The 25,855-nt window shown below is 40.5% G+C and overlaps 1 protein-coding gene and 1 pseudogene across 1 annotated transcript; one reads left to right on the forward strand and one right to left on the reverse strand.

Moving 5' to 3' along the window:
* Positions 1 to 7,533: 7,533 nt before the first annotated feature.
* Positions 7,534 to 11,162, reverse strand: fezf2 (FEZ family zinc finger 2). The gene is made up of 4 exons (XM_053316273.1): positions 10,410 to 11,162; positions 9,903 to 10,037; positions 9,666 to 9,798; positions 7,534 to 7,784 (listed from the first exon to the last, which is right to left on the reverse strand). Exons 1-4 carry the CDS (start codon positions 11,160 to 11,162, stop codon positions 7,534 to 7,536), a joined length of 1,272 nt encoding a protein of 423 aa, XP_053172248.1.
* A 7,479-nt stretch (positions 11,163 to 18,641) lies between these two features.
* On the forward strand, positions 18,642 to 24,327 carry LOC128356269 (general transcription factor II-I repeat domain-containing protein 2A-like; annotated as a pseudogene).
* Positions 24,328 to 25,855: the final 1,528 nt, after the last annotated feature.

Here is a 25,855-nt window from a genome sequence, read left to right on the forward strand (position 1 = left end):
TAGGTGGTACACATTTTTGTCCATTGATGCTGTTCTGGGTCAAATTTGAGCCATATCTATTGATGTGTTTTAGTTAAATGAATAGTTAATAGTTTTAGTAAGATCCTCCCTAATATTGGTATTAGTATCAACCCCTAAAATCCAGTATCGGTCAGGCCCTAGAGGACACTACTACACATGCAGTCATAAAATGTCGTAAGATTGATCAAGAAAGATAATACAGTAGAGCAAATAAGAACTCTACAACCTTTTTTAGTAAACATGCAGTTATAGTCTTCCAGGGTAATCACACAAGGAGAGGTGGTGGTGGAGTGCATGGCCTTGTCTCAGTGACAATTGTACCTGCCTTCTCTAGGTCTAGGTCTGATATTTTATTTTAATGCCTTTATCAGCCGATACCAGTTACGATTCCTCATATAGAACTTGACGCACTATCTATATATAAGTATTTGTGAACACATGAACATAAGAAGCTGTCCACACTCATTACAGTGATCAGATTGATCTAAACATGTATTATCAGTGTCAGTGTCTGTGGATATAATGTGTTTAAAATGTGTTTGAATTTAAATATTTAAAAAGTTTTAAGTCTGGGTGGAAAAGATCTAAACCTGTGTGTTACTTGGCATTGCAGGAAGTCGTGAAGTGCAATTTGTTTTGTTTTTTGGGGTTTTGCTGTTTTTTTTTTAATCTCAATCTCTGCCTAACTTTAACCTTAGTGACCACACAGACATTATAGAGAAACCTTATTAAATCTTGCCATTAAAAAGTAAAAACATAGTAAATGATTCTCAGATTTTTTTATATCAATATTCTGTGTAGTGATATATGTCATATTTGAATAGCTGTCCTCTTATATTTGCCAAAATACTATAACAAAACCATACAAACCCTTACATACTATCAACTGTCAGCTAACTTTGCTAAACTAAAGCTAACGGAAAGAAAAGATTTGAGATGTTTTAAAGATACTTAATGTATCTGTAACAGTTCAGAACTACATTCATTAAACCTTAAGTCTTAAACCACAAGTCTACAAGTTTAATGAATTCAGTTGTGTTTTCACCCCTTACTTCAGTATTAAATATGATTTAATCTGCTGTTTCAAAGAAAATCCTGTCTTTACTGATATTTATTTGTACAGAGGATGCTCATGCTGAAGTGATGTCAGGTCATTGTGTAGCAGCATGTCGAGTTTCATTCAGACTGAGGGCTCTTTTAATGGTGTGAGCCAGCAGAGTGGTTCATCATTAACACGGTGGCCTGAAGTGAAGGAGGAGAAGACATTTCCCAGCAGGGCCAGGTCAGGTCAAAAGGATTAACGATGGCACCGGACATCCCCAAATCAACTGATCCTCCCCAACAATGACACGCTGCTTTAATGCCAGTAGAAAAGAGCTGAGTGCAGCCAGAGCGTGATGGAGAAATTGGCTCATTGGTTTGCGGCGACAGAAGACCAAATTAATTTGCTTGTAATTAGCTCGACAAAGATTTACATACTTGAATAGATTGTATTATGTGTACCTTGATTTGTCTGCAATGAACCGGTCATTGTTTTGTATGTCTTTGTTGGGGTTTTTATGGCTTGTTTGTTTGTTTTGTCCAAATCTTAATTATGTAAGAACACCTGCCTCTTATTATACAAGGTGGAGTATACCACCTTTGACCTGTAATGCACTGTCAATATTTAAAGTATTTTGCCTCATGCTTGCAATTGTGACATACTTTGAATGGGCCTAACTGTTAATGATAACATTGTCATTGTCTGTTGCTGATTGCAGGAAATTGTATCACACTTTGTTTGTAAGGACATCATCCAAACAAGTCCAAAACCCAAAGATATCTATTGAGAAGAATTGTACACACACACACACACACACACACACACACACAGAGAGAGAGTTTGTGTTGTGATTAACAATGACACACAGGTGTGTAAAATAAGATTGACCCCCTCAGACAATTAATCCTCAATGATATTTATTTGGGTCAGTGTGTGACCTCTACCACAACACAAATGTATTCAATTTACAACAATAAAAAAGTGGAGTAAAATCAATACATGTTTAGCATTTGTGCTTATTATATAACTTAAATGATAAGTAATAAAAAAAAACTGTTGACAAATTGATTTCAGTTGAGCTCCCAGTACCTCCCACTCCCACTAATAAGACTGAGGCTGTCCTTACTGTTTAATACCAGGAACATTACACACTTGTATATAGTATCATTAATTTATGTATATTGTAGATTTATAGAATTACAGATTATTTCAGAGATGGTTTATTTTACATAGTATTTTATTTTACTTTTATTTCATTTTTTATCACTTCACCATTACAAGGCTACTGTGGTGTCAAGTTTGAATTTCCCCCTAGGGGGATCAATAAAGTTGACCTTATCTTACCTTATGTAATGTTGGTGTGATATGATCAAAGGTGTAACAACTGTGGCAGGAAAACAAAGACTACTTTTTTGGTCATGAAATGCATCAAGCATGATTACAAATGCTGGTATCATGCCTTTATTAGCAACCTTCTTCTGACTTTGTTTAGGAACACCAAAACCTGGTGGGGTCAGGCCTGCTTCACCCTCCTCTCCCTCCCTCCTCCTCCATCTCCATTCAAGAGTGACGGAGATTCCCCCCTCAGCTCTTCGCCCTCCAGCTACGCACAGATAGACGGAGGGACGGACAGACGGATGGAGGTCAGAGAGTGGAGCCTTGACAACGGATCAGCGATGAGAGCTCCCTGCCTGCTCAGTTCCCAGCAGCCCACCACTTCCCCTCCCAGCCACAAAGCACCTTCTCCCGGGCCGCCGTGCCCTTGACATGCCAAGGCAGGCACATCCCAGGGACAAGCTGCTCGCCCCTGTCTTTAAGACATTCTGATGAGGTTTTGGTTGAGAAAGGCTCGGGGTTGACTTTGTAAAAGAATCTAAATGAGGTGCGAGTGAATGGGACGGCTGTTCCATTTTAATCTGTGTGTACTGCTGCTTCTTGAGTGCTTCATTTTCATGCATCACACCCTGGATTCCTCAGTGCTCCACACACTCACTGGGTATGTTTTTAAGCCAAAGCAGGGTCACTGACACCATTCTCTTCATCAAACATGCTCTCGATAAGAAATGTAACATGATTTCATTTATGTGTCTGCTAAAACGTAAAAATCTCATCGTGTCTAAATTCCATTGTGTCTTGTTCCATCCTCCGTCCTTTCAACTGCTTCTCATTTAGAGCAGGAATGGAGCCAAAGAGTGAAGTGAAGCCACTGCTCATTAACCCCTCAGTACTTTACAATGAATCCTGTAGGCTCATTGTACCAAAGGGCCAGTGCTTCCCTAACGAGGGCCAAGGGGGGGTTCTAACATCAGGGCCAATCCAAGACTTGTGGAGCAATAGAAAGATTTAGTTTGGTTTGAACTCTGCAGTGTGCAAAAGTACAAAAAAAGAAAACACATGAATACAGGAAATCCCCCCCCCCACACACACTTACTTCCATTTGCCCTTCTTAAAAAAGGCCAAATATAAAGATGGATGGCTATGGATAATAATGTTCCTATGTTTTATAATATATTTTTACTACCATTGTTTTTATTGCTTGTGTACTTTTTTTGTATTGTTCTTTATTCTTTTTTTGATGCTCCTTTATTTTTACTGTCCACTTGCTGCTGTAATACTGTAAATTTCCTGATTTTAGGACTGATAAAGAATTATCTTATTTTATCTTATCTCAAATATGAAGAGTGTTGCTGAACTCTTAACATGTTAATATATAATATATTTTGTTAATATATTTTTTATTTTAACATTCCACCACCAACATAAAACAATGTTGTCTTATAGCTGCAGACAGTGCCATCTTCAAAACAGATTATAGTCATTGATATTTGTTTATATGTAGAATATGCTGTTAGAATAAAGTTTCAATATCATGTTCCATCTGAAAATGTCCTCAGAAAACCTTTGTAAAATATAACAATGCTACAAGTGTTACTAACGTCCACAAAAACGTGAAAATCAACTTTTTTATGTTCTCACATACACACACTTTAAATACTATGACTTGTACTGCCATGTAGAGATTTCTCAAAAGCTCCAAACACTCAACATGTCAAGACACTGAAATTATTTAAAAGATATTCACATTGCAGTTCACAGCAGTGAGCACATGTTCTTGTAAAATTCAGTCATTGTTCCAGTTTGCATTAGGAGACTGCAGGGTGCACAGGCAGAGAAGACGCCTACTTCTGCACTTCAGCTGCTTAATGATTGCTGCTCATTCAAACTCACAGGACACATTTTCTCTCTTTCTCCTTTTTTCTATTAATATATTCTACTGTTTAAGATATTGTCTAAAATGTCTATTTCAGTTATTTTAATTCAATTTTTCTAACGTGATTTTAATAATCTTTTTTATTTAAAAGTTATGGTGAGCATGTGTCAAGTAATTTTCTTCCGTTATAGTTGAAATGAATGATTGGTTGTTTATATACTCATATTCTCTGTCAATATCTATATAGAGTCATAAAGAAAATGCTTGTGTTGCTATCCAAATGGCCCATCGCACAGTCTGTATTAATGTTATGAGATGTTGTGGGAACGTTGTCTGCTGGCTGGAGTAGTGACACCAACTGTCACCCCTCCACCCTCTTCTAAAGAAAAAAAGCTTTAGAACAGGGACGCTTTAATTGGAATTTCATGTGGGCTAAACTGAGGGGAAACTGATGTAAGTTAACATTTGGTAGACTTAATTGGTCCTTTTCTCTCCCTCCTCCTCCATCGGGCACTTACGGCCGCTGCTGAAGCTTCCCCGCTAATCTCCCATTTACAATCAATTCAATCGTCCAGACAAAAGTCCGCCTCTCTCTTTTCTTCTCTTCCTGTCTCAAACGAGCTCCTTTGTGGCCCGTAAATTGCCTGAATCCCCGGTGATCCCCCCGGTGGCGGAGGGAGCAAAAAAGAAAGATGTCCTCATGTTGTTGACAGTTGAAGCGAGCGCGCTCCCGGCCGCTCCCCCTCCCAGAGCCTAATCTCCCTTTCGCGTGGACGCGCGCTAATTAAAGCTACCGTTCGCCAATTAACGTGTTTGTGGATGTTGAGGCGGGTGAAGAGGTGCAGAGGAAGAAGAGGGGGAAAAAGTGCAGAGAAAAGGACAACCTGCCCGCCTTTAGGTTGTTTACTGCTTCCACATTGTTGTTCATGTTCCGCAGCCCGCAGGCTCTGCTGGCCTCATGTGCACACACGCACACACAAGCTGCTGCTGCTGCTGTGTGTGTGTGTGTGTGTGTGTGTGTGAGCCCCTGTTTCTGTCATAAAGCACAAAAATTTAACTATAAATGTTATATGAATGGACAAAAAAACTGCACGTGTGTATCTGCTCTAAAGGAATGTGATGGTGGTGTAGCCACACGTGCTCATATCTTTATCTCTGTGAATATAGAAGTTTTAACCACCTGGTATAATCCTTATTATACATAGATGTTGATTTTAAAGCCTGAGAGATTATTTGACTATTTTTTTCACAGGGATTATTGTGGAGAGAACATTTGAATAATTCAATAGGGAGATTATATTTACAGAAATATAGCATATGCTTTATAATTAGCAGAATTTATCAAGAAAACAAATAATGAACGTGTGTGTTGGTTGTGATTTAAAAAAGGGGGGGGAAACCCTGATGTGAGGTGGGGGCTATGGTGACACCCTGCTGATGTAGATAATCCAGTATGATTTTATTCTGCAGATAAACTCACTGATGAAACTTTGCAAACAAACCCAGAACAAAATCAATGCTTGTCATCTCACCGTCCGTTCAGATGTCATTATCACTTGAAGTGAAAAGCTCTATGTGCACATTGAGGGATTGGACAGTTTTTTTCCCATCAGACTAAGAGGTTACAGGCTTTTGTTAACAGTTGTAATTTGAATTTGTCCACGAGCCCTATCCGCTGTTTTATTCAAGTTTCCAGCTCACTGTCTGTGTCTGGTGCACACTGATGAAATAGGTGAGCAGGGCATTCATCATTCATCTGGCAATATTAGCCCTGCCAGGCTGCTGCAGGCCCGGCCGGCCCGGCTGAGGGCTAATTGGCTGTTAATAGAAAGAGCGCCATTTGGGAGCACGGAGCTGCCTCTCGACAGAATGTGTGCAGGGATAATATTGTTCCAGGAGCCGTGCAGAGAATAACTTGTGCTCTATTAACGCAGAGGCCTAGATGAGGAGCTGTGGCCTGAGTGCTCCATTATCTCCTGTTCTGATGAGCGCGCGGCTCCGGATGCGCCCCCCCCTCCCCCTCCGTCCCCCTTCACAATCAGGCCTCCCGAGGCCGTTTAGCCGGTTAATGTAATTCGCTTTCAAGGGTCCATGTTATCTCTGATCATTTGCGCCATTACGCCAGAGTCAAGTGTAAATGTAGCATTATTAAGATCGTGTCTGTCAATAAATGCTGAAGTGTGTGCAGAGTATACAGTAGAGCAGACACAGTCTATATGTGGCTTTCTAACAAGCTGCAGCATTAAACACATAATAATATATAACCTAGCTGTATATGATGTATGTTTCAATAGTGAGACAATTCTTCCTGTTATTGATATCCTGCCATTCACCTGTCAAATCAATTTGATATATATATATATATATATATATATATATATATAGAACTGTTATCATGTGTTACATATAGTAGGCTAGTTTATTGGTTCTAAAACAGCAACAAACAAACACAGAAAAGCACAACCTCTAAACAAAGCAACAACACAACAGCTCACACATTGAAAGAAAGTCACAACTTCTTTATCAGGTGTGTCAGTTGTTTTTAAATGTTGCTGTTTTTGTCATTAGCTTTTTTTTTCATTTAGTTCCCTGACATGTTCATGCACTTTTTAATTGTGTTCTTTTTTTTCATCAGTGTTCTTTTGTTCCTATTGTTTTGCACGTCAGGGCCGCAGCAATGAGCCAACCAGAGAAAGCCAAACTCAGAAGAGCTTTCGTCATATTGATCAGTTTTATTTTCAAATGCCTTCAAAAAAAAAAAAAAATGGAAACAACGTGGCTCAAACATTCAGTTTTCATTATAAGTTATAACTTATTTATTCACATTAACATTTTTTTCTGTGAAATGCACAACATACAAAGGTGCTCCCCAGACAATTCACATTTTAAATAACTTTTTTTTTTCATTTCCATAACCTATTATTTACATTTCCATCATGGAGACAGATGATCTGTCCCTGTGTGAGGTTCAGGGACATATTCTAACTGGACAGAAAAATCCCTATTATGTTCCTACAGTATGGGACAGTGTTAAGTGTTTGATGTTGTTCTTTATTCTTAACTGTCACTGCTGAGTCCAGGATCCCTAAGAATGAAGAATGACCACTGTTCTTTTAATGCATGGTGTCCAGTTTCACTGAACTATCCCTTTTCTTCTTTCAGGGCCTTTATAAAAACTCTTCAACTTGGCCCTCAAACGCAGCACATAAGCCAGTTTCTTTGAGGCCTCACAGTCTGAGGTGGAATAATGAAACGAGGCTCAGCTCTGCAGCTCTCTGGAGGCCTCGGTGGCGGCGGTGTAGACGTTGTCGTGCAGCTTCCTGATGTGTTTCTTCAGGTCGAAGTTGCGGCAGAAGCCTTTCCCGCACGTGGCGCAGGTGAAGGGCTTCTTGTCGTTGTGTGTGTGCATGTGGAAGGTCAAGTTGTAGATCTGGTGGAAGGCCTTGTTGCAGATGGAGCACTTGTACTGCTTCTCCCCGCTGTGTGTCAGCTTGTGGTTCTTGTAGTTTCCTGAGAAATCAAAAAAGGAAAGAAATGAACAGCTGAAGATATAAGAGCCTGAAAACAATTATTATTTAAACTCCTGATTTTTTTTAATTATTGTTTAATCTATAAAATATATAAGAGCCCTGAGTCATGTTATCAAATGTATTCTGAGCAGCAGTTCAAAAAGCCAACATAAATCATCACATTGGAGAAGTTATAGAGAAGCGTCTATATTTTTATAATAAAAATAATAAATTATAAATAACACCACATTAAAATATCACATCTATTTTCCTCTCTGTTAATGTGTCTTTAATCAGGTTGTTATATAACTTTAAATCTTTTCTTTACAAAATACACAAAGACAAACAATATTGGATAAAATGTCTGTAAATGAATTAAAATCAGCTGTAATGCTGAAACGGGAAAATAGCAGACGCAGAATGACCGGATAAAAAAGAGAAGCAAAAAATTAAACATTGTGCTTCCAAAAAATTAGAGTGAAGTAGAAATAATAATCAATATACATCCTAAAAAGCTTTTATTTTGGTAACTTCTACTCCTAAAATCTTATTTTTCATTCACACATTGCAATTTTTTGGACTTTTTTTTTCTTCAGTCAGAATAAATACAATGAAATGATACTACTTTGGGATAATGAGGTTTGATAGAAGGTGAAATAAGTGAATGATACTGATCTGTTTAAAAGGAGTGAGGACAAGCAGGAGGGGCAGGTGCTGTTTACTGGGATCTTACAGGAAAGTGAGCATGAAAGAGGCCTCTTTTTCTTTTCTCTTTTCTTTTCCCTACCGAGGTCAACAGTTCACTGTGAAGTTACAGCCTCCTCGCTCGCTCTGCTCTACCCAGCCTTCATTAATCAGGGTTTTGTGTGTCGAAGTCAAGAAGTTGTCAAACTTTGTCAAAATCAAGTGCTGCAACAACTCAACAAAAAAAAAGAAGCCCCGATTCCCAACTTTGCCGAGGTCTGGCAGCTGACCCAGAGCAAATGCTGCCGTCTTGAAGGGAGAATTAGTCCGTGTAAAGTGACATGTCCTATTTCCACTGATCGCTTCATGTTCATCGGTGGGCCTGCAATTATTTCCCCTTTCATTACTCTCACAGATAATGGAGCAGCAGTACATGGAGCTGCTTTTACTCTACGCAGTCACACACACTGGATTCCTTCACATTGTACAATAAAAGGATTTCCCTGTAGTTCACTGTGTGTGCTATAGTGACAGTCACAGCTCAGCCTGCTGCAGGGATTCCATCACTTTGGGTTTCAGCATCTAAATGTTAGTGAGGCTTTTCTCTCCTGATAACAATTCAAACACTGCAACACTTCATATTTAATGCAACTGAATTACATCAACCTGTTCTATCATATGTCCAACTAACAAGATTTACACTGTCAAATAGAATCTAGCAGCAACACTATCAAATACAACCAGCTACAACTATGGAGCAGGAATTTTCCCTCTTTTTCAACTCTAATAATCCTATTTTCTTATTATCTTCATGTAAGGTGAAATGATTTCTCCTGTTCTCAGCGCAGGAATTTTCTAGACACTGTCACCATCATCAAACACACAGATGATCAGCTGATGTGAAGAAAATGACAACACCTGAACTGTGTGATGAGTTGATTTATGTGGAAATAAATAAAAACAACTGTTATCAAGTGGGAAGCTTTGTTTTTTTGTTTTAAGAAAATCGACACAAGACGAAATAAAGATTTTTTTTTCTTTTTTGTTTTTCTGTTTGTCTTTGTATAAACACAGTTTAGAGTGAAATAAGCCACTAGAATATTTTTAGAAGTGTTTGATGACCATAAATCAGCAGCTAAAAACAACGTAGAATAATAAAGCTCAGTATGATTCAGTGTGTAGATGAGAGGATGTTTACCTTTCTGATGGAAGCCTTTCCCGCAGAACTCACACACGAAAGGTTTGTATCCCGCGTGGATCCGTACGTGAGTGTTGAGCGTGGAGCTTCTGTTAAACGCTTTACCACACTGGTTACATTTATGAGGCTTTTCCTTCAGAGAGAGAATAAAGGAGTGAAAAGGTTAATATAAAGAGAAGGCAGCAGCTTTTTGAAATGGATAAATAAAGATGAAAGAAGCGTTCGCGCTGCGCTCACCTGTGTGTGGATGATCTTGTGTCTGCACAGCGTGCTGGCCTGACGGAAACCTTTCCCGCACACTTTACACACGAAGGGCCGGGCCCCGGTGTGCACCGGCATGTGTCTGGTCAGATTGTAATGGGCGTTAAAAACCTGCCGGAAATTATGAAACGTGATTTATTATTAAGAATAATTATAACAGCTACTGCCAGAGAAGAGAGTTTGTTAGGAAGCACAAGTAAAATAATTTAAATGAGATACTCAGGAATCCAATCTGGATATTACTGAATAATTATTTTTAGTAGTAGTAGAATTATTATTTTAGTTTAAGGAGAAATTTTCGTTTCAATAAAAGTCATTTAATAGATCCTTTTTCTCAATGACGTTATTTAACTATAAATATTACCTCTACATTTAAAAACTTTAACAAAAAAACTCTTAACAATTAAATAAGAAAAACTAAACTAGTATATTTAAACCCACCGTGTATATTGATAGGCTATAAATATCTAATGTAGACATTACCTTTCCACACACTTCACACGTGAAGTTTTTGGGTTTTCCGTCCGCAGCGCTGCTCAGTTTACTGTGCGTCTTCACTCCGTTCTTCTCTGTGCTCAGGCCGTGGTTCTCCTTCACTATCTGGTCTAGCTGTCCCGGCAGATGTTCTTTGTGTGGGTACTGAGGTGTGGGCAGCTTGTCGGTCCCAACCCCGGCCAGCTTGGCATTCTCCAGCAACAAGAGTCTGTGGTGCGCCGACAGAGAGGCCTGGGCCTGCGGGCTGGAGAACCAGTGTCCGGCTAGCAGCTCCGACTGTTGGTACGCAGAGTCCAGGTAGTTGAGATAGTAGAGGGAACCGCTGCTGGGCACGGCTAAAGCCTGGTGGATCACCTGCGGTTTGACCACCCTGCTACCTGGCGTCAGCAACGGCTGCTTCAGTCCCGGGTCCGCTTTGCCACACAAGCCGCAGTTCCCTTTACACGGCGCGGCTGCGGATCCACAGAAACTCCCCCTGAAACTGGCTCTCCACAGCTCCGAGTAGTTCATCAGAGCCTTGGCTTGGAGGTCGTAGCTGAAGGGTTGCAGTGGGATCATACAGGGGATCGGGGAGCACAGTCCCAACAGCTTCTTCCCCTCTGACCGATCCTCCGTGCTCCCCTTCGGCTCCGAGCTCTTAGACATGATCCGGTCTATGGAGAAGGCCAGAGTCTTGGGAGGCGCGGATGGCCCGGTCCTACCGCAGGACATCACCGTCTCCAGAGAGGCAGAACTTGCCATTTAAAAAAAAATGTTGTTGTTATTCTTGCTGTTGTTTTGTTGTTGTTTTTCTTTGCAGCAAAGCAGAAACTTGGTGTGAGCAACTCCCGGGAAATAGTCCGACCCGCTCCTCCAGCTGCCCCGCGTCTTTTCACTCTCCTGAGCTTCCAGCAGAACAGACAGGAGGACACATCAGTTTAATAAGCACCTTGCTGTCACAGTGTCACGCATTTGCATTCAAATGGCCATCCCTCCTACAACAATAGCATCCAGGGGTGATGGATTAATGCTCATTAACTAGTGCACACAAAATTAACAGGACATTACAGAGCTCGTTAGGGAGAAGAAGAAGAAGAAGAGAGGAGAGGAAGGAGAAGAAGAAGAAGAAGAAGAAAAAAAAGACAAACAAATGTTGCAAGTCGGAGCTCCTGGAAGATGCGAGAGAATAAAGTAGAGTGTGTGTTGGGAGTTGAGGTTTACCTCTTGAATGGTCAGATGGGTGGAATGAAACCAGCAGACTGCTCTCTGTCACATGTTGGCAGTGCCCGCCCCTCCTTAGCGCGGATCACTGTCTCCTGACATCAGCGGGCACCCAAACTCTTAACTGGGTGACAGGGAGACGCCCTCATCAACCTGCACGCCCTCACATTGGAAATATAGAGGGATGGAGGAAAGGGGGGGGGGGGCATGTTATATAGGCTACCATATGGCATCTGCGTTAATATGAAAGCATCTCTCCTCTAAAATAAACATTTTAAAAAATGGGTGGAAAATATGATCACAATTTTTTTTAGAATGATTAAACACAGCTTGCATTGGAGATGTGTAAGTCTGCTGTTTTCATTCTCTTAACAACACAGTAATCTTTTTTTCCCCCAAGTTTTGGAATTTTTTTTTTAGCTGCTAATCCTCGGAGATGGAGTCCCTCCTTTTCCACGCCGGCTTATACTTACTTACTATTTGTATAAATTCGAGGACGTCCAATTTCCACCTGTTTAAGAGCAGAGACTCCCTTTGGATCCTATTAAACGTTGTTCCTCCTTCCCTCTATTCAAAAGAAGCAATTTTCCAGAGCGATTCAAGGCTCAACTCAGCGCAGGGAGGGGAAAAAAAAGAAAGAAAAAACACAAGCTCTTTCACTTTTAGCCACTAAAGCACTGCGTGAACCTGGTTTTGTGTTTTTTTTCTCCTCCTGAAATAGAGGGACGGATTAAAGAGGGAGAGAGTAAAAAGAAAAGACTTAGCTTGGCCAGAGGTATACAAGGACAAATGAAAAGAGAGGCTTTTTTCCCTCTAAAGAGGCATACAAGAAGTTTGCTGGAATCCACAGTGTTGTGTGGGAGTTACAATGAGCAGCAGCCTCTCTTCTATTTGTCACAAGGGCCGTGTTGAATTCATGTGTTTACAGGCCATTTTACCTGAGGGACTCCCAACAAGTGAGAAGGAGAAAGGAGGCGTGTAATGCAGGGGGGCGGAGGGGGGCTCATACAGCGCGTCGGCAGAGGATAAAGGGAGGAGGGGGATAAAACAGGGGGGTCACAGCAGGGAGCAATATGGGCAAAATTACTATTGTGATAATTATCATAGAATTAGCTCCATAGATCTGAGATGATGTGTTTAATTACATCTGGTGAAAACCTCTTTTTAATTATTATTGATTGTTTGAATAGAAAAGCCACTCCAGGCTCAACATATTCTCCATTATTCCATATGACAGGCTGTCACAGCTTTTGATAAAATTAATTTAGACATTTTTTTCCCCCAACCATCCTTTCCATTTCCATATGAGGATTTTATCACCAAATAAGAGGGAAATACAGCTCAGCCTTTTAGGTCACTGGCCTATGCAGCTTTTATGTATGGGTTCAAAATGCTAAATTATTTAATTTTTTTAAAATAATTAAAAAAAAATTAAAAAATCTAATAAAATGATTCCCAGCGGGAAATGTCATATGTTAAGGAAGTACAAGTTTAAAGAGGTAAGAATTAAATCAGGAACTAAAATAATAAATACAGAAACATAAGAAAATGAAGTGAATGACAATCAAATACTGAGACCTGACATGACATGACAAGCATTAGGAAGTCATCAACACTCTCTAATAAGGCACACCATATAAAGGGTTTAATGAATGGCTTTATTAATGCTTAATGAAGCATTTACTTACCTTTTATAGAGCACTTATGAGCCATTAGGAAGAATAACTTAGGCAGCTTGTGAAAAACCTTTCTGGCTTTTAATACAGCAGGACCTCAAATGATCTGACCAATGAGCTTATCTGAACCAAAACCAGTTTATTACTAATATGTCTACAGCTGCAGATTGGATGATTTATTAGAGATAGATAGAATCATTTTCCTGTATACACATTTACTTATAATTCAGGTTAGGCCCTTCACACATAGTTGGTATTTTTTAGGGGTTGACAACTTGCTGCTAGAACCTTGTTGATGTCACCAGAATTTCAAATGATGTTCTGTGAGTTTAAACATGATTGGCAGCAGCATTTCAATAAACTACCAGCATGTTGATTCTTGTACAGCTGGTTGTTGTGGTTTTTCAACAGTTTCACAGAGATATTGAAAGTGTCATTTTGCTGTTGATAACCAGCCTCTTCAACTGAATCCATCCCCTTCTGTTTTGAATCACCGATTAGTCCATGTCATAGGTGGAGGAAGGTGATGATTTACCTCAAGCCCCCCCAGACTTAGTGCCATACTTAGCCCAGCATGTTGCCATCCTATAACACTAGTTTTCCTGTTAATAACCTTAAAAAACATCCCTACTCTGTTTTGTTTTACACCTGCATCTCAGCATGCTAGGATTAATGTCCGTTGTCTGTGTGCTACTCATATGTAAATGGGGGCAAAATACTCTAAATTGAGTTTATTCAGGCACAATTGGCGGCTCATCCACACAATAAACATTGATCCTATTGCTGTAACCCAGTTCTCATCTATTCAGCTCCAACAGCAATTAGCTCAAGCATTGATTTAAGGGTCTCTTGCTTCTTGCCTGCAGGCATGCAAGGGTCACACATACTGGCTGGATGTGGCAGAACCTTCTGGACACAATAGTATGATTTAGCTTTTTAATTGCTGTGTTATTTATTTTTATTATTTAATTTTTTTAAGTTTCAAAGGTAATATTATTAGGTCTGTATTGATTCATTGGCATAAAAAATTGTACACGTTATTTGGCTTTTTTTGCTGAGCGTCGTATTGCAGACTGTTGAGTGATGCTGTGGATAGGGTCAGTGTGTGTTGGACAGTGTGTATTTTATGTTGTGATGTATGTAACACATGTTGTGCTCATTTCCAGCTCTATATTTTTATTTTCAGACTCCACTACAGTAGCTTTGCATGATTCACAGTTTAACAAATATTGATCTAATAGCGGCCTGTTTTGAAACCCCCTCGGTTCAGCCTCTGTCTTTTAACAGACAGTCTTAGGTTCTGTATTTTTCTCAAACATGCTACTCCACAATCTCTCCAACTCTCTGTAGGGCACTATAAAATCCGTTTTATTTTTTCACCAAATTCCGTTTTTTTTTTGGAAATCCTCTTATTTACTAACAAAAACAGTGTGTTTTTTAATGTAAATGACTAAAATGTACACAAATTAAATAAAAATGAACTTAAATTTATTGAGGTGACAAAAAACACATTTCCTAGTGTCGAGTTTTTGAAGTTTTTCCGCCGACGAAGACAGAGCCGTGGCCAGCTGCTTCGCCGTGCTTACATTTTGAAGGGGAATGGGCTCAGTGTGTGGAGGGGGCTTGTTATGCCACCCAGATTTGCTTCCCTCCGTGCAATTTTCCACAGTCAAATTATGTCAAATTCCGCGTTAAAAATAAATTCCGTTTTAATCGGCCAATTCCACGATTCCGTGATCGCAGAAATCATAGGGCCCTATCTCTGGAAACAGCAGACGTGCCACAATACATGTATTCCTGGTTAGGAAACACTAATTTAGTGTCGAAAGGTTTGGTTTCGAACCTCAGTATCTTTTTGGTACCAAAATATATCTGTAACTTAGAGTACCAAAGACCCCTAAAATAATAATAATATAAGTAGTTATCAAATGCCTGGTCAAAGGTGTATTTTTTTTCTTTAGATTTACTCTACTCTGAGCAGTGTTATTTCTGTTGGGAGCAGTTGTAGCTCAAACCTAACCCCACCTATGAACCTCTCTCTGGTACCAACTTCACCTTAAAACACAGAATATTCCTTAATAAGTACATCAGGCGTCCATGTCAACCTACTGCCAATGAAATAACATGCTGATAATGTGCCCAACTGTAGCCTCACACATCGCAGTACAGGAAATCACAGACAGTTGTCCTCACACTTTCCACTGGTGGTGACAACTTTCACTGACGTTAAACCTGAGGAAATGAGACAGGAACGTGTGACTTGGGAGGAAATTCTCCCACGGAAAGTGTGCATTTCATCTCACCAGAATTACTTGATTTCATTCGCTATGACAAATAATGGACATATGTGCAAAATAAATGCAATATGTAAGTTATATAGTGCAAACATCCTTAAGGTAGTAGTGGATAGTGCAAATCACAAAAACACCTCACTGATTTATTTTCCTTAAGTTTAGTTTATGTTCTGCTCTAACTGAAAACCAGCATAAATAAATGTATGAAGCAAGTTGGGAAGTATTTTCATCAATATTCAAATTATTCATTTGGATAATACTGATATTCCCTGAAAACCTGCAACGTTGTTGGGTTTTTTTACAGGATGAGCTAACAGGTTAGGTGTATTCACTCTGAATATGACTGTGATGTGTTCAGTCTTACAAACAGCACTTTACAAATGAGCACACGTCTGTTATATATTTGACTTAATTCCCAACAGTTTATTTAAAAATAAAAGTAACACAAGCTCCTTTTTCTTAAAATGAGCACTTTTACGTGAATTAATGTAACAACATCCAACTGAAGCTGACTTTTCTGATTGAAATGACTGCACATGAACACATCATGTCAGCAGTCATTTCTGTCAATCTGTACTTTGAAGTGCAATTCCATAGATGCTGTTTAGCAAATCTATTTGAGTGGGCTGAATAATGTAAGTGAATGAGTTCATTGGTAGGAAACAAAAGCAAAGACAGAACTGATCATTGATCATTAATCAAGTAAACATCACTAATGTGTTGGATACAGCATCTCCAGAGTTTTTCTATCACTGAGACTAATAAAAAGTGACTCCTGACATTTTATAGACAATCAATCAATTTATCTTTTTAATATGTGGCATAATGTCAATCTTTGAGTCATTAAAATGAATTATTTGGATCAAAATCATAACTGTGGTTTCGTGGCACCTCAAACTGTAAGTGCTGACTTCATGTCCAGCACGCTGTCTATTTCCTTCCTTCTTCTGTTCTGAAAGAAGAAGAAAAGTTTTTAGCAAGGGGTGCTAACAAAGAGGAAAACCTGGTGTGTCAAGGCGATGTGTCGTGTTTGTGCTGGGAACAGCAGAACTGACTGTTTGACTACATTCCTGCGTGAGTCTTTTTGTCAGCCTGAGTTTCCGTCCTGAAGCGCCACACAGTTTTTTTTCAGGCTGTCATGTCTTCACCTGTCCTCCTGAACCCCCCCCCCCCCCCAAACACACACACACACTCCTCCACCCGCTGCCCTATGGCCTGTCACACTGCCTCGCCTCTGCATCCACACAATTACATGAATACACCCACATTCTTTTTACTATATTTGTGAGGAACTTCAAATAACCAGCGTCTATATTCACTGATTTCTCTATTTAATCTCATCACAGTGAATAATGTGTTTCTTTATTACCTCATCACCCCTTTACAGTTTGCAATATAAAAACAAACCCGTCTTTGAAAGCTTAATCAGTATTTTAATATTACCTAAACTCACATGTATGAAGTGTAGAGTTTGCTATGTCTTTTTATTATTTGGAGGCAAAACTGGAAGTGAGTCCACCTTCACATAAGAACCAGGATTCTTGACTAAAGTAAAAAAAAAAAAATAGATGTTCTAAATGTGATGTTAGGTTGAGGTAATAAAACCAATGGTAATCAGCTGTGAGAGCAGTGCAACGCAACACAGAAGCAATCAATGAGATTTTTTTGTGTCCATGTGGTTTAGTCAATTTAAAGGGTTAAAATGTGAAAATAAACATCTGAATAACTTGCACACATTATTTTCTTGTTGAAACAGCATAAAATGTCTGCTTTTAATCAATTTTGAGAGAATATATTAGAGGATTCTGGCAAAAATGTTGTACCAAATAATTCACCTTGCTTAAAAACACTAAATTCTCAAAAAACTATTTATATACTATTTATTTACTATTTATATTAAATAAAGCTAATGGAATACAATTGTTCTAAATATGACATTTAATCTGGGGAATCATGGAGATCAGGAAACATTTACATTTTTTAATGAAGTCATTATTAGTATAAGTCACTAAATATACTGTAGGTGATCAAATATTGAATATTCATTCTTTTGTGGTTACACCATTTGACATTTTCAAAAGCATTCAGTCTTACTTTTGGTAGAAAATGGTGCAGATGTCATTTCAAATGATATAAAACCAACAAAATCTACATTTGATCAAACCTGGCCAACCCTTACAGTGGGGCAAAAAAGTATTTAGTCAGCCACCAATTGTGCAAGTTCTCCCACTTAAAAAGATGAGGCCTGTAAGTTTCATCATAGGTATACCTCAACTATGAGAGACAGAATGAGAAAGAAGAAAAATCCAGAAAATCACATTGTCTGATTTTGAAAGAATTTATTTATAAATTATGGTGGAAAATAAGTATTTGGTCAATAACAAAAGTTAATCAATACTTTGTTATATACCCTTTGTGGGCAATGGCAGAGGTCAAACGTTTTCTGTAAGTCTTCACAAGGTTTTCACACTGTTGCTGGTATTTTGGCCCATTTCTCCATGCAGATCTCCTCTAGAGCAGTGATGTTTTGGGACTGTCGCTAGGCAACACGGACTTTCAACTCCCTCCAAAGATTTTCTATGGGGTTGAGATCTGGAGACTGGCTAGGCCACTCCAGGACCTTGAAATGCTTCTTACAAAGCCACTCCTTCGTTGACCGGGCGGTGTGTTTGGGATCATTGTCTTGCTGAAAGACCCAACCACGTTTCATCTTCAATGCCCTTGCTGATGATTTTCACTTAAAATCTCACGATACATAGCCCCTTTCATTCTTTCCGTTACACCACATGTGTCAAAGTCAAGGCCCGTGGGCCGGATCTGGCCCGCGAATGAATTATCTATGGCCCCCGGGATGATATTTGATTTGATTAGTATTAGAACCGGCCCGCAGGCTGCAGCCGCCTGCTGGTGTTTTGCACGCACCAATACTCCATTCCCCACAATGCAACGGTAGCCCGCGAACTCACTGCAGCGCCGCAAGCGGGCCTCGGCTTCATTATTCATCAGCATTCAGAGCAGATGTCAACTTTCTGCAACCCCCCTCCCCAAAAATGACTAAACGGAAGGTGGACGGTGAGAACAGGGGGTTTCAAGCCAGGTGGGAGGCAGAGTATATGTTTACGGAGGTAAAAGGCAAACCTGTGTGACATATGGGTGGAGAAAGTGTGACTGTAATGAAAGAATCTAATCTAAGAAGGCACTATGAAACGTCTAAGAAACACAAAGACAAAGACAAGAATATGGACACAGAACAAAGGCTACAGAAGGTGGAAGAATTAAAACGAGGTCTTTAGTTCCGGCAGGCTCTGTTCACAAAGGCCAAATCACAAAGCGAGGCTGCTGTCAAGGCTAGTTTTAGTGTGGCAGAAGAAGTCGCCCAGCCATTTACAGAGGGAAAGTTTATCAAAAACTGTATGCTTAAAGTTTGTGACGCAGTGTGCCCAGACAAAAGGCAGCTATTTTCAAACGTGAGCCTGAGCCGAAACACCATTGCTGAACGTGTAGACCAGCTTTCCACCAATCTAAAAGAACAGCTTGTGGAAAAGGGAGAAGATTTCATCGCATATTCCCTTGCTGTGGATGAGAGCACCGACACAACTGAAATTGCCCAGCTGTCAATTTTCATTCGTGGAGTGGACTCCAGCCTGAGCATAACGGAAGAGTTTTTGGCATTACGTCCTATGCATGGCACAACTACAGGACAAGATCTGTATGAAGAGGTATCCAGCAGACGGGGCACCCGCGATGTGTGGACATAGGAGTGGATTGGTGGCAAGGATGCGTGAGAGGACGCGGGACGAAAACGTCACAGATGAGCTGACAGCTTATCACTGCATAATACACCAGGAGTCGTTGTGTGGCAAAGCCTTGAAAATGGACCATGTAATGAGCATCATAACGCGTGCAGTTAACTTCAGAGGCAAAGGTTTAAATCACCACCAGTTCAAGGCATTTCTGGGTGAGTTAGATACAGAGTATGGTGACTTGCCCTATCACACAGATGTGTGATGGCTAAGCCAGGGTAAGGTGCTACAAAGATGTTTCAAGCTGCGTGAGGAGATCTGTCTGTTCATGGAAAGCAAAGGGAAAGACACAACAGAGCTCCGAGATTAAACATTTATGTGTGAAATGGCGTCCTGGTCCCTTGGCAGAAAAACAGCCCCAAAGCATGATGTTTTCACCCCCATGCTTCACAGGAGGTATGGTGTTCTTTGGATGCAACTCAGCATTCTTTCTCCTCCAAACATGACAAGTTGAGTTTTTACCAAAAAGTTCTATTTTGGTTTCATCTGACCATATGACATTCTCCCAATCCTCTTCTGGATCATCCAAATGCTCTCTAGCAAACTTCAGACGGGCCTGGACATGTACTGGCTTGAGCAGGGGGACACGTCTGGCACTGCAGGATTTGAGTCCCTGGCGATGTAGTGTGTTACTGATGGTAGCCTTTGTTACTTTGGTCCCAGCTCTCTGCAGGTCATTCACTAGGTCCCCCCGTGTGGTTCCGGGATTTTTGCTCACCGTTCTTGTGATCATTTTGACCCCACGGGGTGAGATCTTGCGTGGAGCTCCAGATCGAGGGAGATTATCAGTGGTCTTGTATGTCTTCCATTTTCTAATAATTGCTCCCACAGTTGATTTCATCACACCAAGCTGCTTACCTATTGCAGATTCAGGCTTCCCAGCCTGGTGCAGGTCTACAATTTTGTTTCTGGTGTCCTTTGACAGCTCTTTGGTCTTGGCCATAGTGGAGTTTGGCATGTGACTGTTTGAGGTTGTGGACAGGTGTCTTTTATACTGATAACGAGTTCAAACAGAGCCAGAGGAGCCTCTTTAAGAAGAAGTTACAGGTCTGTGAGAGCCAGAAATCTTGCTTAAACAAATATAGGTGACCAAATACTTATTTTACCGAGGAATTTACCATTTAATTAATTAAAAATGCTACAATGTGATTTCCTGGATTCTTTCCCCCCCATTCTGTCTCTCATAGTTGAAGTGTACCTATGATGAAAATTACAGGCCTCTCTCATCTTTTTAAGTGGGAGAACTTGCACAATTGGTGGCTGGCTAAATACTTTTTTGCCCCACTGCATTTGTCATTATTTGACCCTAATACCAGCTTCATTTTGTCCTCATGTTTTAAAGCATCATATAGCAACCAAACTTTCTGTGCAGTTCTCCTCTGATATGTGTAAATATTACTGATCTGTTTCTCCATCAACACTGATGACTATAATATATAATATAGAAATTAATAATTTTACACTGAAACTGATAGTGAAACAGGCTAATGTCATTCGTTTACAAAACAAATGTGTCTGTCATAGCCACAAAAGAATAGCATGTTACAATAGCCATGTTTTTTGCAGTAGTCTCTATTTTAGAAAGCCGGCTGTTAAATACATGGTTTAATTCTCAGATTTTATATGTCATGGACAGCACCAGCTGTACACAGAAGAAGAGCACTTGCTGTGTTGCCATTACTGCATCCAATCTTGAGTTGAAGAGCAAGATGTTAGGCTCACTCTATCAATGAGAGGAGATGGACACATGGGAATGTCTACCAGCTGGTGTCAAAGCTGCAGTTGAACAGTGAGCAGCACCATCAGTACTTTAATATGAGAACCCAGCAGATGGGCTGATGTCTGACACCTACTTAAAGCGATGGTTTGGCGTAATTTCGACCGAGCGTCATATATTTCATTTCGTTGCAAATTAGTGGAGTTAGAGCTATCAGGTGAATGGCACCTTCAAACGTTCAATGTGCTCTGTGTGTGATCTCATGCGACCACACGTCATTTCAGTGATCACGCAAGATGTTTCCAGCTTTAGCAGTAGCAGCAGAGTAAAAGCCATCAGGTAAGTGTTTATTTTAATAAACTCTTGGTGTACTTACAAACTTTCCAATGCATGGATTTATGAGTAAAGAGCCTATTTGTTCTACTGTAGAAGTTTGATAACAATCCAGGCATTATTAGTGGGGTCATTTACCAGATACACTTTTGGTTCCATTAGCGCCTGTACTAAGCCATTCAGCTGATGGCTGTAACTCCACTATTTTGCGACCAAATGAAAAAAAGGGCTGAGGCGATGTTTAGATAGACCTCATGGTGCATATGATGCTAGGTCGAAATTACGCCGAACAATCGCTTTAAGTATTGGATGTGACATATAAGTTTGAGTACAGTACCTGAACATAAATTATTTGCAACAGTTTTAAAAAAAAAAAAGTAAATCAGCTAAAGCTGACCAAAAATTAATAATAATACATCATGACAAGTCCATTGGCCATTGTAGTTTTGTAAACTTGTACATTTATGTTTGTATCCGTAATTGTAGTTTTGCAAATGTGTACAGTTATGTTTGTATCTGTAAACAGATTTTTTGTAAACGTATACATTTATGTTTCTATCCGTAACTATAGTTTTGCAAATTTGTGCATTGAAGTTTGTATCTATAAGCTTAGTTTTGCAGACTTGTACATTTTGTCTTCTGGATCTGGGAAGAAAGCTTCATACAGCAGCCTACTCTGATATTATTTATATTATTAATATCAGTTAGTTTCATCCTGTTATGATGTAAGAAGAGAAAAGAGCAGATAGACGGGAGGAGTAATCGCATAGTGGAGTGTTATTTAGAGGGACATAACGTGATATATGTAATAACATTTTTCAATTGATCATTGCAGAGTAACATTACTTAATCTATGTATCATTATCAGTATAAAACAGAACAATCACAATATGAGTAGAAATTTATTTATTGTAATTGTAAAAAAAATTAACGAAAAGATACATTTGAAAAATAAGCCTTGAGGCAGATCAGGGATACTAGTCTGTATGTTATACAGTTGGTTTGACATCATTCACTCAAATGGTTGAAGTGCATAATAGGTTTGTATTTTTTTTTTTTTTTTGTATTTTTGTATTTTTGGAGGCTTTTTTGCCTTTAATGTAGATAGTAGAGAGAGAGAGACAGGAAATGGGAGGCAGAGAGGGGGAATGACATGCAGGATAGGACATCGCTTGCAGTGAGGACTGTAGCCTCAACACATGGGGCGGGTGCTCTACCCATTGAGGTTTGTATTTTGAATGTCAAATGAATGTTGAATATTAAACTAACTTAAAGGGGCTAAATGCGATTTCAATTTCACCACTAGACATCACAGCTCTGGACTGCATGTAACCAAAACAAAACTCACCTTCCCCTCGCTCTCCGTCCGCTCCTCCCCCTCTACATGCCTGTTTTCAGTGAAGCACTTTCCATCCACTGACGAAACAGCTGACTGAGGCAGTTGGAATGAAAACAAAACTCCACTGTCATACACATTGATGTATTACAGTTCTGTTTTAACATCTAAAATGTGGTTTACTGACCCTTCAGTTTAGAACAAACACATTAGACAATAGATCAAAAGCTCATCAAATTCAGAAACAATGACAATAATGACACCATGTAAGGTTTATGATCAGTAGTGACAAAGTAGCAGCATGCAAAGTTTAATTCAGTATGGTTTGTCTGCTTTTGTGGCCTGCTGTACTCAAAGCCACTGATGAGTCTGAAGAGTAGCTCCTGGTGTTATTCCTTCCATCACACAGCATCTGCCAGTCTGCCATGGTGGAGTAACTGCAGTATTGGGCATTATGACCTGAGGAATGCAAGACAAAAAATATAACCTGTGTATAACATATTTCAGAGCTTTAATCTAAACAAACCCAACATGACAGACAATTCACACATTAAACATTTCAGAATGGCTAAGCTGTCAATTACAATAAACTTCTTTAGTTATAGAAAACACAAGTAGTTGTAAGACCAAAATGTCTATCATCTTTATCAGAGTAACAGTCACAGTATTTCATCACCAGTCCAATAGCCTGTTTATTATTTTTAGGACAAAAATATCTTAACATTTAGTCAAAAGTTTCTGAAATAGCAAGGACTGGTCCAGTGAAGCATGGTTAGCAGTAGCACTATGGTTATTATTATGTGTACTGCCCTGAGAGGTATGACGCTAGCTTGCTTAGCTTAACTTTAGCTCGTTTGTGATAACAGATGTGTACTGTCAGGAACATGGGGGGAAACCTGGGCTCAAGGGCTGCATTTGATGAAAGGGAGAACTTTTTTTAACTCACCACAGGGCAGTGTGTCATGGCAGGACAGCATGGTATAATGGGTGCAATGTAATACAACAGGAATATGTGAGGAGTAAGTTCAGTGCTAAGTTTTAAATGTGTTATTTTTCCTTTTTGTAATAATTCATATTGGCAACAGTCTTATCATCTCATGTCTCCTTAAACAAATTTACATTTTTGTAGATGTGCATGAATGAGGAAGACTGCAGACAGTCACGGTGTAACAACTGTTAGCTTTTATTAGCTAAGAAGAGACCAACAACAACTTTTCATACCCAGCATTCCCCACACCCCTGACGTCATAACGCTGTAGCAGTAACCATAGAAACTGTCAACACAGTCTACATCCCCCTTCTTAAGTTCTATGTCAACGAAGCACATGATAGACAATAGCACAGACTTGCATATAACGAAACCCCAAGCATCTATAGAATGAACATGTGGGTTATGCATATAATATGTGCAGAACATGTAACTAGCTGATTTGTCGTAGTAGGCTTTTCCTCTCTGTCTCGCCTGTGTCAGGGCCATTTGGACCTGTGTCTCCACTCTGGGTGAGTACATGGCTTTGGTCATGGGAATGAAAGCCCTGGTGCGCTGAGAAAGCAGGCATTGAGCTGGCGACGGCAGCCCGTCCCTGGGCATGTTACGTAGGCTGAGGAAAGCTGCATCTATGTCCGTTCCATCTCATGCACATTACTCCAGCAGGTGCTTTGCTGAGCGCACAGCCCTCTCAGCAAGCCCGATGGACTGAGGGTACAGAAGTCCCATTTGCGAGCAAATTCCTGGAACTCCCTACTTGTGAAGTAAGCAGCATTGTCTGTCATGAGTTGATGTGGCACTCCGTGAGAAGCAAAGTGGCGTTTCAGCTTGGCTACAAGTGTGGCACTTGTTGTGCCCGGGAGATGGTCTATCTCGAACCAGCCAGAGTAAGAGTCAATAAACACAAGATGCTCCTTTCCCTCCCACTCAAAAACATCTGCTGCGGTCAGGGACCATGGTAGGTAAGGGATGTCATGTAGTTGAAGGGGCTCCTTAGGCTGGTGTGGCTTGAGAGCATTACCGGGGGCACACCTGGAAACTTCTCTTTCAATATCACTGTAGATGGTTGGCCAGAACATTGTCTCCCTGGCCCTGCGCTTTGTGGCCTCGAGACCAGGGTGGCCCTGGTGCAGCTGTTGCATGTAGTAACACTGGAGTGAGTGTGAAATGATGAATCCCTGTCCACGGAGGAGCAAGCCACTGTCGGTTGTAAGTTTCTCTCTCATGGCGTAGAATGGCCTCAGGTCACGTGGTACCTCCCTAAACGTATTGGGCCAGCCTGCAGCAACGACCTCAGAGAGACGCTGGCACACAGGATCAGCCAATGTCTCACGCTTCAGTTCCTCAACCCTGTGTGAGGAGAGGACGTCCACTACCATGACCTTGTACTCCTCCATTTCCTCAGCCTGGTCAGTGGAGGGCAGATGTGCACGGGAGAGAGCATCAGCGACTTGTAGATGACGTTGAGGTTGTAACGCTGCAGGCGGAGCATCATCCTTTGGATGGGTGCAGATGCTGTGTGAAGTGGCTTTTTTAGTATGGTAATGAGTGGCTGATGGTCAGTCTCGACAGTCACACGCCATCCATATATGTAGTGCTGGAATTTTGTGCAAGCATAGACAAGGGCCAGGAGCTCTTTTTCAATCTGAGCGTAGCGTGATTCAGTTTCTGTGAGGGCCTTTGAAGTGAAAGCCACCGGCCTGTCCACGCTGTGAGGCGTCAGCTGACAGAACAACACGGCACATCAAAGTACCGCAGCACCGGGGGACCTGCGATAAGTTCTTTGAGTTTGGTGAATGCCTCTGTGTGGAGTTACAGCCAGCACCAGTCTACATCCTGGCGCAGCAGCTTGCACAGGGGTGCCGTGGTCTCACTGTCGTCTGGTATGAATTTGGCCAAGTAGTTGGTCATGCCTAGGAACCTTTGGAGACTGTGCTTGTCCTCCGGCGGGGGAATTAGGCGGATGGCAGCGGTCTTGGCAGGGTCAGGTTTAACACCCTGGTTGGTGAGCAAGTGACCGACATAAGCAACCTCCGTGACCCTGAAAGAGCACTTTTCATGGTTCAGTCTGAGATTGACAGCCCGTA

The sequence above is a fragment of the Scomber japonicus genome, chromosome 3 (assembly GCF_027409825.1).
Source record: "Scomber japonicus isolate fScoJap1 chromosome 3, fScoJap1.pri, whole genome shotgun sequence".
Classification (NCBI taxonomy): domain Eukaryota; kingdom Metazoa; phylum Chordata; class Actinopteri; order Scombriformes; family Scombridae; genus Scomber; species Scomber japonicus.

Excerpts from the sequence above, each read along its gene's own strand:
- fezf2 (XM_053316273.1), bottom strand. The coding sequence starts at position 11,162 with ATGGCAAGTTCTGCCTCTCTGGAGACGGTGATGTCCTGCGGTAGGACC. Across the intron at positions 10,038-10,409 it reads CGTGTGAAGTGTGTGGAAAG|GTTTTTAACGCCCATTACAA; the intron begins GTAATGTCTACA and ends AATTTCCGGCAG. Across the intron at positions 9,799-9,902 it reads ACAAGATCATCCACACACAG|GAAAAGCCTCATAAATGTAA; the intron begins GTGAGCGCAGCG and ends CTCTCTCTGAAG.